This window comes from Phacochoerus africanus, chromosome 6 (genome assembly GCF_016906955.1).
Source record: "Phacochoerus africanus isolate WHEZ1 chromosome 6, ROS_Pafr_v1, whole genome shotgun sequence".
NCBI lineage: Eukaryota > Metazoa > Chordata > Mammalia > Artiodactyla > Suidae > Phacochoerus > Phacochoerus africanus.
In genome coordinates this window covers 68,753,798-68,775,010 of record NC_062549.1, presented here as the reverse complement: position 1 = coordinate 68,775,010, position 21,213 = coordinate 68,753,798, and the positions used below count along the sequence as shown (strand labels likewise).

At 43.4% G+C, this 21,213-nt stretch overlaps 1 protein-coding gene across 5 annotated transcripts in view; it reads left to right on the top strand.

Moving 5' to 3' along the window:
- The first annotated feature begins 542 nt into the window (after positions 1 to 542).
- TRIM55 (tripartite motif containing 55) overlaps positions 543 to 21,213 on the top strand; it is a 43,545-nt gene continuing 22,874 nt past the window's right edge. For 3 of the 5 annotated variants that reach the window (XM_047783837.1, XM_047783832.1, XM_047783833.1), the window contains exons 1-4: positions 543 to 936; positions 1,472 to 1,644; positions 8,928 to 9,093; positions 11,094 to 11,189. In XM_047783837.1, the coding sequence (XP_047639793.1) occupies positions 769 to 936; positions 1,472 to 1,644; positions 8,928 to 9,093; positions 11,094 to 11,189 (603 nt within the window). In that variant the 5' untranslated portion in view covers positions 543 to 768. The remainder of the gene's footprint in view (positions 937 to 1,471; positions 1,645 to 8,927; positions 9,094 to 11,093; positions 11,190 to 21,213) is intronic. The other 2 variants (XM_047783834.1, XM_047783835.1) reach the window with 1 other exon arrangement.

Sequence of the window (21,213 nt, the reverse complement as noted above, 5' to 3'; positions counted from 1 at the left end):
TTCTAAAAAAACCTGGATCATCAAGTGGTACTTGGATATTTTAAAATTTTGTGGAGCCTTCTATGGTGAAAAGATTAGCAATCAGTTTTTAAGTCGGAATTTTTCGCATTTCCTGACCCTCACAAAGAGGAAGTGGTTAACACGAAGCAAGGCTTTTTAGATGACTACCCTTGTGAAGCCAGGATGATGCTCTTCAGGACCTGTTTAGTCTGTTTTCGCCTCAGGCAGGGGGGGTCATTGCTCCTTTTGGTGACTGGCTTCCTAAATTCTCAACACAGAAATGGCTTTCGTTCTACTTGGATGACATTCTCCCCAGTCCTGGAGAAGCCCGTCACCGAGTCCTTATTGAGTGCTCACAGAGGGCATAGCTCAGTGACTCGGCACGAACATTCCCATTTGTTGTTGACAACTGTCAGCGGCACCTCCCGCTCCTCACAACCCCTGTCTAAATGGCTTTTGCAGTCCTCCTTCCCACCCACTCTCTTCACTCCTTGGGCCAGGAATGTTGGCCCCTGTTCCCTGTCACCTGTCAGAATCCATCCTCCTGTCACTGGCTTATATGGAGAAGTCAGCCGGCTGTCACGTGACCCTCGGCTGCTAAAAACAGCTCGAGCACTGCTCTGAACCCCGGCCTGAAACAATGTCCTCCACCAAAAGAAACGTAAAGGACACTTGATTGTACAATCCTTGGAATTATTTCCAGGAATCACTCGCCGAAACCGTTCAAAGCACGCTTTCCCTGGCAGTGTACAGGGGGACGGCCAGGAGATGAGCACATCTTTGAATTACAAGTCTTTTTCCAAAGAGCAGCAGACCATGGATAACTTGGAGAAGCAACTCATTTGCCCCATCTGCCTAGAGATGTTCACAAAGCCCGTGGTCATTCTCCCCTGCCAGCACAACCTGTGCAGGAAATGTGCCAGTGACATTTTCCAGGTAGGTTTGTTTGGAATCTAGGGGTAGAGGGAAAAGGTGTTCTCGTCTCCCAATCAAGTGCTTAAGTCTGAGGTGAATTTCTCTAGGAAGCGTTCTAAGGTTGCATTTATTTAAAACAACAACCAAGAAGAAAGACCATTTTTAAAAGTGATTTGCTTTGTGCTTTGCCATCAGCCTCCTCCTGGCTCTCAAATCTAATTTTATTAAAATATGAAGAATCATATTTGTCCTTTTAGAAACGTTGAATCTGTTTCAAAATTGTAAATGAATTACTGCCCAAGGCATTACTGTTGGAGTTTCTGGCTGGAACTTTTGGTTATGAAAACGTTAGGTGGAAAAGGACCTCATGCTGAAAATGGCACATCGCAGTTGACCGTGGGTGAGGGTTGGTCCTGTGTTTTGGGACCAGTTACTATCTCCCAGCAAGCTGAAAGCAGGAGTTGATGTTGTTTGTAGTAACCGAGAGGGAAAGGAGGTCCCAGGAAAGCTACCTGTGGCAATGCTCAATTCCTCTTTTCTTGCTCGGCAAGAACAGGCCTCTAACCCGTACTTGCCCACAAGAGGAGGCACCACTGTGGCCTCGGGGGGCCGATTCCGCTGCCCATCCTGCAGACACGAAGTGGTTTTGGACAGACATGGGATATACGGGCTTCAGAGAAACCTGCTGGTGGAGAATATTATTGACATCTACAAGCAAGAGTCCACCAGGTATGCGTGCCCCCCGCCCCCGCCGGCCGTGTCAAACACGTTGGAAGCTTGCTTTTGTTTATTTGTTTGTTTTAGTGGGTCGCTATACTGAATGCTTGTTTGCCAATCACGGGCTAATTGTTTTATAGGAAAATGTTTTTCCAAGTCAGTCCTTACCAATGGGAGAGAGAGTTGCTCTTGGGAGGAGAGAAGGAAGCTGGTGCCCATGCTTTTCTATCAATTTAAGAATGAAGTAACTCATTATCACTAATCCAGTCCAGATGGTGATCTTGAAAGAGGCATGATGCTGCCCCTGCTCCCAGCCTGGTATTACATCCACAGGAGACATTTCTGCACTTCACAGGTCCTTTAGAGCTCCAGAGTCTACACAATAGGAAATTAACGGAAATGGCATCTTCCAAAATCAACCTCTTAGATCAGACAGTCTCACTTTAAAATTTTCTAGAGGAGAATCTTAAAAAGAAAATCCTCTGACATGGTCATGGTATTGACTCTGGAAAGGAGCAAAGCAAGGCAGAGTCCTAAGCTTTAGCAACTTAAAAGTTTAGAGACGAGGAAAAAAAAAAAAAAGAAGAAGAAGAGGGTGCTCAGGTTATGCTTCCCTGTTCTCTAGGTTGTACTATGGGCTCTTGGCATTCACTTGCTGATTGACACACAGTATACACATCAGTCATTAAAAAGGGGCAGTGGGTGCATCTTACTCATCGAATCACATTGGCTATAGTATTCCTTTCCTAGAGACAACACTGCAGGAGTTCATTCCTAGAAGGCACGGTGTGAAGAGCCCCCTTTTTAATGGTACAGTTAGTGCAGCCCACAACACCAGATAGCAATACCGAGACCATCTAGAAATGACCTCGCTGTGCTTCCTATTAGGAGACGTAGACTCATGGAACATCTGCAGGGCCCTAGGAGCCTTGTGCTCTTAGGAAGAAAGCTGTTCTATAAACCTAACATATAATTATTATCATCGCTATGGCTATTCATTTTTGCTTAAGATTCAAAACTAAATTAGATAGTGCCAGGATATAGATGGCACTGGGAAGAATTGCTGACGACGTACTGCAGAGATGGAGTTGGCTATTTCCCTTGCTTCCAAAATCTCTTGAGAAGAAGGAAAGTACCATTTTTGTAATTACGATCTGATCTCATTTTATTTCATTACTTTAAGATGCAAATAGATAAACTGTCTCTTAAATTAACCAGCCAAATAATAACCAACTGATCATTAAGGCTCTTTATGTAACAACTGATTCAGTGCCTAGTACAGTGGTTTGCACGGAATACTTGCTCCCTAAGTGCCAGGTGATTAAGCAACCCCATAAATCTTCTTACACATTCTATTTATTGCAATAATTTTCTGTTTTGCTACTTGCAAAGTGAGAGCTTGAATGATATAAAATAATAATAATAATTGTTATGTAATCCGGAAAAGAGGAGATGTTAAAAATTTGTAGCAGTAGTAAAATGACAAGACACATCCTGGCTTTAAAGTCTGTGCAGCGTGACTGCCAAATACAGTGCCCGGGTGAACAAGCTGCATAAAAGCAATGAACCAAACTTCCAACAACAAAACTCATGACTGAGTAGACTAGCGGTGTTTTTGTGATTATCAAATTCTTCTTATGCTGGTGTTTCTGGAAGTTGAGACTTGCCTTTGGGACATTTTTACTTAGTGGCGAAACCACAAATTGTACAGAGGGCTTGGGCACATGTTTGAACATAAACCCAGTTGTTCCCTGGGGGCTGGCAGATTTACCAGCCTAGAACCCTAAGGCCCAGGGTATGTTAGGTGACTCTGGAATAACGAGGATACATAGAGTGAGATGAACTGACTCTGGCCCATGGTCAGGGTGGGGGCAGATAGGGGAGGAGGCTGGTCCAGTCTGGCTTCCCACAGAATGGCTGGAGATGGTAGGTCTCAATGAAACCTGGCCTTCTAACCTAGCATTCTGCCTGGTGCTGAACTAGCCACAGTTTGGGAGTGGGATGATGAGAGAAGGAACTAATTTCACTAATATTAATAATGAACATAATAACGAGTAACTCTAAAACACAGAAAGTAAAACAATTATGTGTTGAATATGTGTCAACCACTGTTCAGGCTGCTAGACACATGAATCATGTGTAATTCCTTAATTCTCATAATAATCATGTGAGATTGTAGTTATTATGATTATTAACACCTTATTAAAATATTAAAAAATTTTAGTCAAAGTAATTCCTATGCACATGCATAATTTTAAACATTCCAATAGCACTACAAGACCTCAAATGAGGGCTGCATTTTTTTTTTTTTGTCTTTTTGCCATATCTTGGGCCGCTTCTATGGCATATGGAGGTTCCCAGGCTAGAGGTCTAATCAGAACTTTAGCTGCCGAGCCACAGCAACTCAGGATCCAAGCCGCATCTGCAACCTACACCACAGCTCCCAGCAACGCCGTTCCTAGTTGCATTTGTTAACCACTGAGCCATGACCGGAACTCCAGGGCTGCATTTTCTGCCCTACTCTCTCTTTGAGCACTGAGGGAACCACATTTAACTCTTTCAGCTGTTCTTTGGCCATTTGTCACCCAGTGACAGGGGAGGAGTATGCTGCTAGTCTGCTCCTAGTCCTCGACTTTGCAACTGTAGACAGGGAGGACTGAGCCTTTGCGTGGCTGGGCTTTACCTCCTCTCCCCTGGCTTGAAGCCCTTGTTTCTGGCTCGAGGTTGACCTCTTTGTTGGTTTTATCTACTGCTTTAGGGAGCATGCCTTCAAGTAATCCCCCAAATGTGCAAAAAGTCCTCTTCTTTCCAGCCTCTCCACACTCCCGCCCTCCGAGTGTGTGGCCTCTGCAGCCCCAGGGCCTTCGCAGGGGGAGCAGCTTGCTCCCTGTACGCTTCTCCTCTGCAGGCTCTCAGCACAACTACAGTGCAGCTCAGGCAGGTCACCTCCGTTCATCCAGATGGTCCCAATTTTCAGCACTTGGTTGACATCTCTTCTCTGCTTTCATTTTGCTCATTTTTGTCCTTATTTTTTTTTAAATCTGTATTTATTTTTTGGCTGTAGCATGTAGCAGCTTGTGGGATCTCCATTCCCAGATTAGGGATTGAACCTGGGCTGCAGCTGGGAAAACTCCCAGTCCTAACCACTAGGCCACCAGGGAACTCCCTGTCCTTATTGATTTATACCTTTTGATTCCCTTACTCTCATTTTAGTGGGATTTCAGCAAGGAACACATAACTGCACATGTTCACTGTGTCATACTTGATTAGAAGATAGACCCCTAGTCCAATTTTCAGATACGAGTAAAAGCTGATCCTGAAAGAGTTGCAGGAACTCTAGACAACTAAGGCCACGTAGCCACCACATGGAGAAACTGAGCTGGAGGTAGGCTTTGAGATCAGCTTAACTGTAAAGGTACTGCCAGGAACACCTCATCCACACCAGATGCCCACCCTTCAGGAAACCTGAGGATTGGTCCCAGCCACTTAGCAGAAAGCAGGCTACACACATCCTGAGCGGAGCCTGCACTGAACAGCTGGGGGCTACCACCAGTGCCCTGAGCCACAACTGAGAGCTCAGCCACCCTCGCCTCATGAAGCTGCCTTTACATCTCTACATGCCATGCCTGTCCCAAGTCTGTTAGGTGTTTTAAGGGGTCTGAAGGTTTTCCTTATACACGACTTGTAAGTGGGGGGGTGTCTCTGCCTCTGCGCTGCCATCTAAACAGGAAAAACCTATAAGGAACATTGGAGGAAGTCCTCATGTCTTATGACATTATGAAAAAGTCATCACCATCTGAAGCTAAATGAAGAGCTGATGGCTGTTTCCACCTTAGTGTTGGACACACTGAAAATATCTGAGCTCTACAATGTCATCTCTGGTCCCCGCTGCTGACCCTAGAACAGTACACGGGCCACAGACTGCCCTGAGGAAACGCCTAGAAGAGAGCTGCTGCCTTGCCGTCAGCTGAGTCCCCTTCCACCAACTGTGCTCCAGACACTTGTTTGATATTTATCACCAGGTGGAGGTACCCAGTAGGGAAGGTTTAAGAGGTGGAGCAGCCTTTGACCAAAGACCATCTCGCCCCTCCCAGCCTTTGGATAACCCTCAAGGGCTTTGTCATTTATAAATGGAGTCTTCAGGTGCTGTCTGGTCTCTTCCTTTGCCACTCAGGAGAGCCAGGTGACCAAGAGTTCTCACGGTCACAAGCTTTCTCCAGATGAGCGGTTTTATGGTTGAGCCCAGGGAATACTGTCCACTAATTGGCAAGTTCCCTTTCACTTCTCACTCATTCATTCAACAAATATTTACTGAGTACCCACTCTATGCAAAGCACCGCTGTGCACACTGGGGATCTGGCAAAGAAGAAGACAGGCCACGGCCTCTGTCCTCATGGCGCTCACGTTCTAGTGGCAGAAACAGACCTGGGACACAGAATCATTTTCTCAGGGGTGGAGTTTACCTCCCTCAGCTGACTTCCAAGCGTGTGGCAGAAATCAGTCAGGAGGCTTCCTGGAAAACATATCCTATGCAACCAGGTGTAAAGGCCTTTTGCCAAAATCAGATTCTGAAATCTTGAAGCTGGAAGTCCATACAACTTCCTCACCACACCCAGGGCTTCGCCCAAAGTCAGCCCAACCTCAGCACTTGACAGTTAGCCGGTGACTTCCAGATGGAAATAAGCACATGCTCTGCTTTTCTCTGAGTCCTGGGGCTGCAACTCTATGATGCCACCCATCAGTATCAATGGTATTCAAATACTTTTGTTAAGGCCTCAAAGCAGGAAGTATATTTTAAATTGTAATCTTATGACCATTACATACATGGATGGCCCTCCCATGTATATATATATACACGCAAACACACATGTGCACACACACACACACACACACACACATATATACACTTTTGTTTTAGGTGTACATAGGTATTTGTATACACATTTATGTGCATATATATATAAATACATGTACACCTGAAACACATATCAATATTTATCCTTACCACATGCAGTTCACGGTATTTATTATTCTATTTTGATTTTAACAACGCTGATCATGACCCCCAAACTGATTTCATGGCCCACAAAACCCTGAAGTTTTAGAAAAGTGGGTCATGATAACAGCTTAAGAAACTCAGTCCCATAAAAGGGAACCCTCCTACACCATCAGTGGGAATGTAAACTGGTGCAGCCACTATGGAAAACAGTAGGGTGGTTCCTTAGAAAACTAAAAACAAAGTTATCACATGATCCTGCAATCCCACTCCTGGGTATATAATCTGGAAAAGCTGATAACTAATTCAAAAAAATTCATGCACCCCAATGTTCTTACCAGTACTATTTACAATAGCCAAGACATGGAAACAACCCAAGTGCCCATCAACAGACAATTGGCTTATAAAGATTTGAGATCTATCTATAAAATGGAATATTACTCAGTCATAAGAAGAATGAAATATTGCCCTGTGCGGCAACACGGATGGACCTAGTGAAGTGAATCAGACAGAGAAAGACAAACAATAATGCAAATGAATCTATAATCTATATACAAAATAGAAATAGACTCACAGACATACAAAATAAAATTATGGTTACCAAAGGGGAAGGGGAGGGTAAAAGGGATAAATTAGAAGGATGGAATAAACATATACAAACAACTCTAGGAAAAAATAGGAGTCCCCTGGTGGTCTAGTGGTTAGGACTGTGGCCCAGGTTCAGTCCCTGTTCTGGGAACTGAAATCCTACATCAAGCCCCTGCATGCTGTGGCCAAAAATAAATAAATAAATAAATATATTTTTTAAAATAGATAAGCCGTAAGGATTTACTGCACAGCATAGGGAATTATATTAACTATCTTGTAATAACATATAATGAAAAATAATGGGGAAACTATATATACATGAGTAACTTTGCCATACACCTGAAACTAACACAATATTTGTAAATCAACTATACTTCAATAAACTAAAAATTCAGCTCCCAAACTGTGATGTTTCTAAATAATCATGTGTTGGGGAAGATATGAAAGTTTTTAGAATTGTATTTAAAATTTCTGAATACTTTTGAAAACTATTAGCAGCCTCAGTCTTTGGATAGGCCGCATCAAAATTCCAGATTTTGTGTAAGAAGGCTACATCCATGTGTCCCCCCATGGTCTCCAGAGGGGGCCTAAAGCATCACAAGGTGACACCCTTTTGATCTTGGTCTAACACCTAAGTCATGCTGATTGATGGTTGGGGGCTATACAGGTTCATGTGATGTGAACCTGTGCTGCTGCAGGTGATTTTGCAGCTAACAGGTTCTCCTTAGGCAGCAAGGACTTGTCACTGCCTTTCTCTTGCTTCTGATTCTTCATGGCTTGGCCATCATCTCACAGGCTCATACAAACCCATTGCTCCATTATTACCGGCCAGCTCTGAAAAGTTATAGTTGGTGCTGACCTATTGAAAAAACGGAAATTTGGCCATAATCTGTGAGATGTGCACTTCCAGAATATCACCGTGTCCCAGAACAGCACTTCACATTTTTCTTATTGTCTTAAGTATTCAGTGTAAGCGTTCATATTCACTGAGCACACACTACCCACTTTTAACCACCACCGAGTCCTCGGGAAGTTGTTTACATTTAATTTTCTGTGCTGATGGCAGGAAGAGACCCGAACCAATTAATAAAGCACTCGCTGACATTTTTCCTCTTAGACACAACAACTTCCAACCAGTGCTGAGATGAATAAACAGAGATTTGGGCTCCCCCAGCCCACCTCTACCCCCAGTCCTTTTTTTGGGGCCAGAGGCTGCAGGGGTGGGGTAAAGGGCCTCCCCCAAGGTCCGGCAAACTTGGCATTGAGTTTATCAGCAACCTCCTCCTCCTCTGTACCCAAAACTGTAAAGTATCACTTGAGAGACCTGTGAGAGGCGTGCGGAGGTACAGCCCACTCCTAACGAAAGGTTCGGTGTTCAACTTCTAGGAACTGCACTAGCCGGCTTTTAAACCTTGAAATCGGCCATGTGGGGGTGGGGGCCAGTGGTACTCACACCGCAGAAGTTGGCAAGTGCTAGGGGTCAGGGTCTCCACGTCCTCACCCCCAGGCTGGCTGTTAATTTGTCAGGACACTGCTGCTAACCCCATAGAGAATTTGGAGGGCCCTGAGCACGTGAAAGGGGCCTGGAGGTCTCCCGGGGCAGGGCTGCTGGAGGTCCCCGGGCTAGAGGGGGCTTGCGATGCTGATCACCCCGCTCTGCCGCCCTGCTCCGCTCCGCCCCAACAGAGCTTATCTGCCCTCCTCCTTCCAGACCAGAGAAGAAGCCCGACCAGCCCATGTGTGAGGAGCACGAAGACGAGCGCATCAACATCTACTGCCTGAACTGCGAAGTCCCCACGTGCTCTCTGTGCAAGGTTTTTGGGGCACACAAGGATTGCCAGGTGGCGCCCCTCACTCATGTGTTCCAGAGACAGAAGGTACAGAGCTCTCCCACCTCTCCTCCGAAGCCCCCTCCAAGGGCCTGTGGGATCGCCTCGCTGCCCCAAGAAGTGTCGCCCCCACCCCTTCCCACACAAGCCCACAGGGGCCCCTGAGACTGGGCCGGTGCAAGGTAGTGCCGGAGGGGGGGAGGGGATGCTGTGCGCATGTGCCATGCGCTGCATTCTCTGGAGGGTGGGGGAAAGGCCCGGGAGGAAAGGTACCCGTAGAGTCAGAAAGGGATGTGGCGGGGAAGGGTCCCTGTTTCTGCGCACTTTGGAGGTTGCCGAAGATGAGCATTGTTAAGGAACCCGCTCCAGCTCAAGCTACCTAAACATTATTTGAGGTTCAGACCATAGGTAATAAGAGGATAACTTTTTACTCCAGTCTCTGGATATTTTTCTTCATTCGCCAACCAGAGGCTCCTTTTGCCTGCCCCCAAGGGATTTTTCTCCCTACTCCTCATTGGTGGGAGTTACAGTGAACGGTACTTTATTAAACGTTGCCTTGGGCTGGCCTTCAAGCCTCGGTTAAACTGGCCTCCTAGACTCTCAGCCTAGGCGGGTGCTGAAGTTCTCATCTGGCGGGGGGCGCAATGCCCCACCCCAGGGCCTCCGCGGCTGCCCATCATCCTGACCAAATACTGGGTGTCCCAGCTTATTGCTCACCTGCCCACCTGGTATCACCCATTGGCAGGTAGGAACTTACTCATTTGATGCAAATAAACATGAGGTGGCTGCTCAGATCCCTGCAGCCAAGTCTTGCATCTAGAATTTGAGCAGCTCCAGGCCTCAGCTTCTTTCTGTTAGAATCATAGATTCCACATTTGGTCAGTGTTTTACTGACCAAATACAGAGTTGGAATTAAATTTGGAAGCCAAATTTTTGGGCCACACCAGTTACAACCAGTGAGTACTAACTGCTAAAGAAGCAGGATTTAACAAGATATCTATAACATTTATTTTTCAATCCACTTATGATTATTCCCCTTTTTCCTTTCACTGGCCCCCAAGTCATATCCTGTCGGAAGTGAATGATACCTCTGTCACTTCAGAACCTGGAGACCCACGTGGGATGAGTGGAGGGCAGGCTGCCAGGGTTTCCACCTTGCCCCTCTTTGGCCAAAGAAGGCTCACTTTTACCTATTGGGATTATATATTAGCTTCTCTTTGAAGAAAGGGTTCTGCAGGATTTTACAACCACTGTTCTCGTTCAGTCTTCTCACTTTATATGTGAAAAAATTAGGGTCTAAGGTGATTACAGGCTTTACCTGACATCGCAGAGAAGTTGAAGGCCAGGTTGGACCAAGCATGTAGGTTTACAGAGTCCCATTCATTCAGTGCTCCTGGCATTCCAGAGACCAGCCTTGGGAAGGGGGCAAGGATGAACAATGGAATTGCTTCAGGTCAAGAGTCTGAGAGGAATTTCAAGTTGGAATTTTTTACTTGGAAACAGTCAAATGTTACAGCTTCAAGTTTGTAATGATTCTGTCTAGTATATGAGTATTTGTTTGCACCTAGCACACAGAAGGGTGCATAATAGGTATGTATTGAATAAATAAGTTAATTTTTCCCCCAGTAAAGGAAAATTATTCCTGAGCCACACTAGGAAAATAATTCACTTTGGGCCCTTGATATCACCTATTGGTCTCCATTCAATTTATAAATGATACTTGGAATTTTTTACCTTGAATGTGCTATTCTCTATGTATGGCCTACAATTTGCTGTTCTTAATGCTTTTTAGCAGGGTCGCAGTCTCCATTAAGAATTGGAGGAAATCAATGAAACTTCTTCCCAGACAAGTGCATTTATATACACATCCATTCAGAATTTTGTATAAGATCAGAAGGTTTTCTGGCCTCCCAAGCCTAACTGTTCTTCCTTCAGGGGCTTCTATGGACCCTAGATTAAGAACCAAACCCATGAGGACATTACTAAGGTTAATCCACAGTGTTGCCTAGAAAACCCTAAGATCTTGGTCCCTCTATTCCCTCCACTAGTCTGAACTCAGCGATGGCATTGCTGTCCTTGTGGGGAGCAACGATCGGGTCCAGGCAGTAATCAGCCAGCTGGAGGACACCTGTAAAACAATCGAGGTGAGTCAAGTGGCTTCAAGGGAGTGTAAATCAAGCCTGAACCCCTAGGGTTTTGCGGATCCCTCAACACCTCTTTAGAAATCGCCGACATTCTGGTCTTCCTGTTAGAATGACCTTCCTGATACTCCCCTAAAATATTCACCTCCTGGCACAGGAAGAGAAGTTAGCACATGAGACAACAAGGCAGATTTTACCATACTTATTAAGGTGGTTGTTACGTGTGTTATTCTTTCTTGGGCAAGAAAGATTTTGAAGGATGAGCTATGAGAAAAATCAATTCCCAGTGATAACAATAAGTGTTGTCCATCATCAGAGCACACTTTCTTTGTAGAAATCCATATGGTCTTAAGACATGCTACTTAATGCTTTAGAAAGCCATGTGCAGATTTGAGCTGCATGTCTGAGCTCTAACAGCAGGGCCACAGGGGGCGGGCAGGAGGAGAAAGCCCCACGGGCCTGGGGGGAGAGAGGGGTTTGGTAGCTGGAAGCTTATGGAGGCCAGAGTCCTGGCTCCTTCATCTCCGTTGCCCCTCTGCCTGGCCCGGTGCCCAGCACATAATAAATACTCAATAGAAACTTGTACAAATGGATGAAAGACTCACACTTAGGTTTGGCATGTGAGAAATAATTGAGAATCCATTTTTTTCTCAAGCTCTGTATAGAAACTGTATAAATACTGAAGTCAAAAGAGGTTTTGCTACGTGGCCGATATCTTTACAAGAATTGAAGATTCACTAGTTGAGCCCTGCTGCATGGGTGCTACAACGCACCTGGATTGAGGCCAGGGCTCTGGATCTGGAATAGTTTATTAGGACCCCCTGTTTTGTTAGTTGGACCTCGGGTGCTGAAGCCTGTACTACCCAGTTAATGGCATGTTGTCCTTCTTGCTGGGGGTATAGCCCCTCTTGTTATCTATTTATTTCCTTTTATTCTCATTTCTCACTCCTGTTCTCCTCTCTGTAAATAACCACTCTAACATATTTAATGGTTCATGTACCCGAATGCTTACAAAATGTGTATTATTTTATGTTCATGTCTCTTAGTTTTATAAATGGCATTGTGTTGTACTTCTCATTCTGCTTACTTTAAACAAACTAAACATTATTCTTTAAGATCCACTCACATGTACATTCATCCCTTCAGTTTTCTGGAAAAATAAGGCAGAGTACCCACTTTATAAAGTTAACCATGTGGAATTAAACAAGCATGAATGTAATGCTCAGTGCAGCACCTAGCATAAGGTGAAGGTCTGATAAATGCTCTAATCTTATTATTTTATTGTTTGAAAGGCAAAGTCTATCTAAAGCCAAAAGCCAGTTCCTCGATGTTGACTTCAAGACACTGGCCTGTATCATCTCATTTTAGATTTACACATCACTAAAACCAATCTCCTCTCTTCTCCATACTCATATTCCTGAAAAGATTCATGATGGATCTGGAATCCATTTATAGAAGGAAAGTTTTCTCCTGGTGAAGAGCTCAAAGAAATTCTGAAATGGACAATATAAACTTTTTCCTTTTACTTCTTCACAGTAAAGGCCAAGTACAACTTAACCATCAGGTCGTGAATCAGCACTCCAGTGTGGTACCATGTAGTCTTGAGTGTATAAATAGAGTGCATTGCTTGTGGGCAAGTGAGGTCACCTCTCTACTGGTCTCTGCTCAAGGCCTTCACAGGAGACCTCTGTCGGGGGGAACGGGCCTTCTGTCAGGACGTTAAGGCTGGAGAACACAAACAGAAGAGAAGCCCTAACCCTAACCCTAACCCTAACACTGGGCCTTGAGCAAACGCAAAGGACTTGGCTCCATTTAGGCAGCATCAGAGGACACCAAGAGGGCAAGGAGAGAGTTGACAACTGGTTCTCTTCCTGGAGGCCGGTCAGGGCACAGCAGGAAGCAGCTGTTTCTTCTTTCATTGACAACAAGACAAGAAGGAACAGGTTTGAAGTTAAGCCCGCAGGAGGGCCTCAGCATAGACATCAGGAAGGACTTCCTGACGGTGAAGGTCGGGATCATTACCCTGTTATTACTGATAGCAATGTTTGTGGGATGTGACACCCTTTTACAAATATTTTCAGTTTCCTGGAGGAAGGTGTGTAATTGTCTCCCACAATTTCAAGAAGAGACGGCAAATTAGCAGGAGGCTTTAAAGTCTCCATCTGTTTTACTTGTTTAATTCACTTCTGGGATTTTAACTTAAGGAAATCAGATGAAAAATTGGTATATAAACAGGACAGAATGTATGTATTCATGAATAACCCCATATCCATTCATGGGGGGTGGGGTGGGGGAATGCCAGAAACCCAAAGGTTAAGAACAGAGAATAGTGAGGCTACAGGCGATGTTCAAGGCCTTTCTTATATATTCTGGTATTTCACATTTTTCTAAGACGAGCCTGAGATTTTTTAAATAACCAGTAAAAGAAAGAAAGACTAGATGAATGGATATGGCTCAGACAAGCCCAGTCCTTTCAGTTCAGTTTAAGTGGCTCACCTGGAACCGCGGGGATTGGCTCAGCGCCCCAAGGAAGGCTCTGATGTTTTGATTCCTACTTGGTGCAAATATTCTCCACTGAAGCTGGAGGCCCCGAGGACAGAGACTTGGCCACGAATGGCCCCAGGGCGCACCTGGAATGGAATCAGTGGGCCCAAGCAGGGCTGCTCGGAGTGAAGCACACCGCAGCCTACCTTGCCAAGCAGGTGAAATCTGTACTGGGGTTGGGGTCACAGAGCTCCTGCGTCTCCTGTTCCACCTTGAGTGGTTGTTTTCCTCTCTGGCTTTGCCTGCCACCTGCCTGGAAACAGTCTCCAAGAAGCCATTGGTGGCTCCCAGCCAGGGGGTGGGGAGCTGTTGTTAAAGAGTTCTCTTTTCTGATTGGTGAGGAGCCCTGTAGGGATGGAAATGGAGCAGCCCCTAGGGTGGGCGCTAGGCTTCCCTAATTACATTGCCTCTCCCCACTTGGGGCCCTGACAGCTGTCCTTTGGAAGCAGTGCCCGTTCCATGCAATGTCTAATTTTGTCCCTAATTTTGTAATGTCTTGCAGGGCTGATCTGGGCAGGCACCTGGCCCAAGACCAGGCCTGGAGAGCTGCTGAGCTTAGGGTAAATCTCACTGGGGACTCCTTGTTATCCTTTAAAAATAACGTATGCAGTTGATGTGAGTTTGCGGTGATGAAGAGAGTGGCTTTGAGAAAGGACCGAGGTCATGAAAGGGCAGTGTGTACTGTGTCATGGGGGAGTGGCACATCCCTCTCTGCTGTGGGCTGATGGTGAATGGAGGGACCTGCAGTCTTCAGGGCCGTCCTGGCTGAGGTGGCTCAGCCTGAGACAATCTCAGAGCTCAGGACTTCAGGTTGTTGGAGGGCCTTCTGGGCTATTGGAGACGAGCCCAGCGTGACCTAAACCTACATTTGCCTTTCCAGGCCGGGGATGTTCAGGGTTGAGCTGGGAGCTTCTGGAGCTCTCCATGTCCAGAAAAATGTGCTTGACCTTCATTCCTCATCCCTAGAAAACGTAGCCTCCCCCTTGTGGTCTTTACAAATGGCACTAATCTTGTGATTAAGAAGATGTGGTACATAAATACAATGGAATACCATTCAGCCATAAAAAAGACAAAATAATGCCATTTGTAGCAATGTGGATGGAACTAGAGACTCATGCTAAGTGAAGTAAGTTAGAAAGAGAAAGACAAACACCATATGATGTCACTTATATGTGGAATCTAAAATATGGCACAGATGATCCTGTCTACAAAACAGAAGTAGATCATGGACTCGAGAGCAGACTTGCGTTTGCTGACGGGAGGTGGGGAGAGGGGAGAGGAGGACTGATGGGGAGTTTGGGGTTGGTAAATGCAGACTGTTACATTTAGAATGGATGGTTGATGGGGTTCTGCTGTACAGCACAGGGTACTGTATCTGGTCTTTTGGGTAAGAACCTGATGGAAAATGAAAAAAATGGGGGTGTATGCCTGGCTGGGTCACTTTGCCATACAGCAGAAATGGAAGGAACATTGTAAATCAACTATACTTTCATAAAAAATTGTTTTAAGTGTCACTTATCCTTTGTCACTGGAAACCCAAAAGAGCAGGCTGTTCCCACTGGCCCTCCCATAGCGGGCAGGCAGGCCTGGAAATAACTTTGTTCTGCAAGGATGCCCATCTTGAGAAAAGAGCTACAAACTGAATAGTAAATATTTGCTCTCGAGCATTTCCAAAATCTGAAAAATGACACCTTTAATAAAATCCTCCAGTGAGTTTTCAATGAGGACAAATCCATTATATTTCCAAAACAGTGGTTCCCCCCCCCCCACCAAACAGCTTTGAGACAATGTAGAAACTTGTGAGTGGGGGCTATGCAGTTACAAATAAGAAGTGTGAATATCCTAAGAATCACCTTAATAAACATGCCAGAATTTGTAAAGCAATATAGCATATGCTTAAAGAACAGATTTCAGAGTTTGAATTTTAGCTCTGCCACCTACTGATAGGACCTTGAGCAAGTTGCTTCAGCTCCCTGTTTCCTCCACAGACTCAATGGGGTTAAGAAATCTTCTTCACAGTGTTGCTGTGGTGACTAAGTTGGGGTAAGAGGCACGTGACATGCTAGGGCCCAGTAAGTGTCACCTTGTATTGTTCTCACACTCTGCTCGGAAAGAGCGCACTTAATCTAACGATGCTAAGAATTGTTGGAACCACTATAGCATCTGGAGCGCATTACACATGGTGCTGGAATGACTGTCAAAGTCTTGATCAATTATGATGGCAGGGTGAAGCAACTCCCTGCAGTGGGAACAACTGAGAGTGAAGGGAAGTAGACATTAGCTCTCTTGGCGGTTTTGTGATAACTTGCAATATTGGCAACAAAGAGAGGCTGAGCCCCTTCCAGGAAAGGTGCTGACCAGCCACAGCAGACAGGAGTGAATTAAACGGCTGCTCGGCTTGCCTTGATCTCGTGCTTTCATTGAACCATGAGGCTCAGGTCAGGGTAGGCTTACCTGACCCTCCAGCCTCCAGAGGGCTTCTCAAGGATCGAAATGATCTGGACTGGCCCAGAAAACCCCTGATGCCAAGAACCTCAAGAGTTAGCATTAGAAATCCCATAAATTATAACATAATTATTCTTCTAACATGGAGTGGGGCAATATGGCAATATGACAATATGGCAAAAGAGAGCATAAATTTGGGAGTCCTGAGACCCACGGCCACTGAACAGAGTTGTTCCTCTATGCACTGCACAGAGGCACCAAGCTGGTGGGAGAGGCACTGAACTCCAGGCTGTGGGGCTGGAGGGACGAAGCTTTTCTAATTTGCCTGCTTCTTCTCTGGGAGCCAGTCAGAGACTTGGGTTCTTATCCTAATCTGCTCTTATGAGACTTGTCTCACGTGCTTGTAGTTGGCATTGGGCTTTACCAGTGAAGGGGTGAACTTGTCTTTCTCAGGAGAATCTTCCTACCGTGATGGAGTTCTTTCTTGTATTATTAATCTACTGCCTGACCTTTTTTGAGGGGAGGGGGTTGAGGGAAGAGAGAGGCTTCGTGAAGGGACATACTCAGTACTGCATGTCAAATGACGCTGAGGGGGCCCTTCCAGACCCAGAGCTGCAGCTCTGAACAAGTGCGTCTCGAAAGTTGGAGGAATGTGGTGGAGATAGGAAAGGGCCGAGTAGAGCCACAGTTGCTCGATGACAAGTGGTGGGGCTCAGAGCTTATCTTCAGCTCTATTTTGGTCACAGAGCCAGGCTCCTTACAGGATAAAAGCAATGGTCACAATTGTCTTAGGTTTTCCTGTCATGGCCATGGCACATTCCAGAGCTGGGATTGATGTTGCTGGGCTAGCCCCTGTAATTCATATCTCAGCACTGTAGATGACCACTCTGAAATTTGCCAGGAGTGGAAAAGGGCATTTTATCTACTTTTTAAAATATATTTTTTGAAGTATAGTTGATTTACAATGTTGTGTTAATTTCTGCTGTACAGCAAAGTAAATCAGAAATATATATGTATATAGATATTCTTGTTCATGTTCTTTTCTAATATGGTTTATTACAGGATATAGGATATAGTTCTACATATTCAATAGGAAAACCTTGTTCTTTATCCATTTTGTATATAAGAGTTTGCACCTGCTAATCTCAAACTCCCAGTCCTTCTCTCCCCGACTGCCTCTCCCCCTTGGCAACCACAAGTCTATTCTCTATATCTGTGTGTCTGTTTCTGTTTTGTTGCTAAGTTCATTTGTGTCATATTTTAGATTCCACATACAAGTGATATCATATAGTATTTGTCTTTCTCTCTCTGATTTACTTCACTTGGTAAGATAATCTCAAGATCCATCCATGTTGCTGCAAATGGCATTTTTTTTTTTTCATTTTTGAAAGAGGCGTTTTATAGTAAAGATTCCAAATATCTCCACATTTACCTGAAGTTGTAAAGCCTTGGAACTGTAGAACTGGAAGGGACCTTAGCCATCATCTGATCCCAGCTCTTAGGGCAGAGATCAAAAAACTGTCATGAGGGTAAATGTGTTCCCTCAGGTTGCCTAGCTAGTTTTTGCTGTTTTCTTTTGAGTGTTGAATGAAGAAGAGGTTTGGAGTATCCACTTAAATACCTATGTCTTTGGAATGGAACAAAGGAGAAACTGGTGAGTGGGGGCTATTCCTAAACGCATGTTATATTTCATTCATCCAACCATTCATTCAAACCATATTTCTCATATGTGGATTACGGGCCATATTCCATACACAAAATGCTAAGAAATATTGATGAGCTAAATAGAAAAGTTTCCTGCTCTCAAGAAGGTTTTATTCTAGTAAGACAATACAACAAATGAATAACAAGATTGTTTCAAAGAGTGCCTGGGGAAAGGGTGAGCCACTGACAAGCTAATGATGGTGCTTGGCTTGGCACCAGATCTACTCTTTAGTATAGATTGTCTGTTGTTGATTTTTTTCCATGAAAAGCTTCTCTTTGCAGTCATGTATCTTATTTTTTCTTATTACCACTAAAATATAAGGATGGCTAGAATTAGAGTCTGTCCATTTTAGCATCTCTATAAAGGCAGCATCTAAACAATGTTTTTAAATATATATATTGAAGGTTACCTAATCATGTCTAGGAAACCACCAAACGACTGCTTGATTTTTTTCTCTTCACCCAGATATGATGGTGTTAGTTAGAAAAAAAGTATTCTACCTGTCATCATCTTACCATTTCAATGTGGGCAGAATAGCCTTCTCTTTATGAAATCACCCATTTTTGATAAATCGCATCCATGCTGGCTTCCCCCTAGAGATAGTGTGGATTTTATTTTCATATTGTTTGTGAAATTGATTTCATATTGTTTATGATTTATTTTCATGTTATGTCATATTTTCAAGTATTACAGGCAATTTTAATTTATAACTTGTGATGGAACGTAATGGAGGATAATGTGAGAAAAAGATAATGTCCCAAAAGTGGGACACTTTGCTGTATAGCAGAAATTGATAGAACATTGTAAAATTGTAAATCAGCTACAATAAAAAAGAAAAAGAAAAAATAATTAAAAAATATATATAACTGTACTGGCAGACATGGGAGGAAGGTCATGGTGCAGTCAGATTTTGTATCAGAATATGCTTGGAGGCCAATATTCAGTGCATTTACAATGGAAGTTACTTCAGTTGCTGAACACACTAATGCAGAAACACGTGTGTGCATACACACACACACACACATACTCCACAACACCACACGTAGAGGGGACATAGGAGCCATAGGCATCAAAAGGAGAATACGGAGAATATTTGAAAAAGTAAACTTGAAAGTTCAAAAAGTATGTATCTTCATTCAATTAGTATCCAGAGAAGTTTGTGTGTGGCAGGTATACAGCCCCCAAACTGGGCTTAAAGATACATGTCTTCTTACTCAAATAAATGAAGAGTATGATAAAAGCAAGCAGAAATCTTTGAGGTGAGGAAGTTTTTGTGGAGAAGAGATAAGCAGGGCTGCTATCATGCTTTTGCAGGTAACAATCATCCTTTAAACTATGCTATCTGCAGACATTTGGAATGCATTGAATGTGGAATACGGTAGTCCACATTTTTTTCCATTCCATTTTTAGGTTACTAGAAAGACTGTTGAAAGCATTTCAGGTCCACATTTACAAAGGCACAGTAGATACTAGCATTCAGAGTAATCATTATCTATAATGAGGTGGCCTCTGAGAGGTTTTTTTTTCCATAGCATTTATACCTGATCCATAATTTACCTCAGAGGGCAAGCTGAAAAACCTGCTTCTACCTCAGAGAGAATATGAAAAAACAGAAGATTTCCAGTTTCCTGGAGTATTGCTGTTCCTCATTTAAATCTGACTTTAGGTTAACCTGAACATCTTAAGTGAATTTCTAAAAGTTTGTAACTACCAATTTCATGATTCCAAAAAAGAAGCATGCATTTTTCCTATTTCAGAAACAGATTTGTCTAACTCTTACATATTCTGCATAGAATTAAAGGCACATTCAGCAGAAGAAAAAACAGTGAGGTTTTTCTGTTAGAAATTAGAAAACAGAATAATTTGTCTACCATCCTCCTGAACACTGGAAAAGTATGGCAGGTTTTTAGATCTTATACTGCCTGATACATAGTAAGCACTTTATTGTAAGAATTAACCAATGAATATAATTATGAAACAATTTGAGGTTTCTTGCCTTTAAAAGCCTACTTTCAGCATAGTTTGTTAGAAGGCATATATTCAGTTCATAAGCAGTTCATATAAATTTTAAAGTTACTTTAAAGTATAGCAGAGCAATGACCCAGAAGTTTAGAAACCTTGGCTCTATACCAGGTGCCAACACTATGGCAGAATGGTTTGAGAAAGTGACTTAACTCTGCTGGGTTTCAGTTTCCACATGAGTGAAGTGATTAGTTTGGAGCAGGTCACTTCTCATAGTCCATAAATCTTCAAAATTCTACAAATGAAAAATTGAAATTAAGGAAAATTGTATCTAAATTTAACAAACATTAACACAGTGCCTACTAGGTGCCAGGTAATATTATAAGTGCTTTATACCATATGTCGTCCTACAATAGTAATAATTAAGCATATAATATGCATGGGTATCATTTTCTATATTACAAAGTATAAAGCAAATGATAGTTTCTCTTAAAATGATAGTAATTTTATTAAAATTCAATATAGTACAAATCATTAAAAAACAGAATAGAAATAAAATAATACTCAGAATTCAAAATAATATAAGAATAAAGTAATTTTTCCATTTAAACCACTAAATAAACTTTATATAGCTGAAATAGGTGATCTAATTTCTCTTTGACTTAAGAGAAGATACTAACTGTGACACAACTTCATTGTCAATCTCATTGCAAATCATTTGGCTTTCAGAAACTTGAAAGTTCTCACACATATGAAGTTATAGAGAAGACAAGTTATGAAACAAAAACAGTCTATCAATATCATATCTTAATATGGTCTTCATTATAAATGTTTCAAGGACACAATTAATTTTAGAAAAATAAGCTTAAAATCATCATATGATCACAGAATACAGTAGAGATTCTGAACATCAAAGGCATATTTCAGGAAAGCAGTAAGCACATGGTTGACTGTAAGTTTAGAACAGTAAGTGATACAGTGAAAGAAAGTTGGGGAAGAACCCATGGGCCTCATAATATTTCAAATCTCAAGCTAAATGGCTGAAAAATGAATGGAAATTTGGAAAGCACAGCAATTTCCATGTCTGGACATGCTGCACAGGCCCTTGCCCTATGACAACTGCCTTTGACAACTGCCAAGACTCCGTGCATGTTCATCCCCTTCCTGTGCTTCCTCTGCTCCCACTCATGCATTATGGCCAAGCTTGGGCACCGCTTTCTATAAGAAGTTCTTCCTGAGGCAGTCTCTTCCTGCTCCCCTCAAGTGGCCCCCACCACACAAAAGGTTGATTAAGGCCCCACATCTATGCTTCCATAAAACCCAGTATGAATCTCTATCATAGTTTGATTATTCAAACTACTAGGTTATATT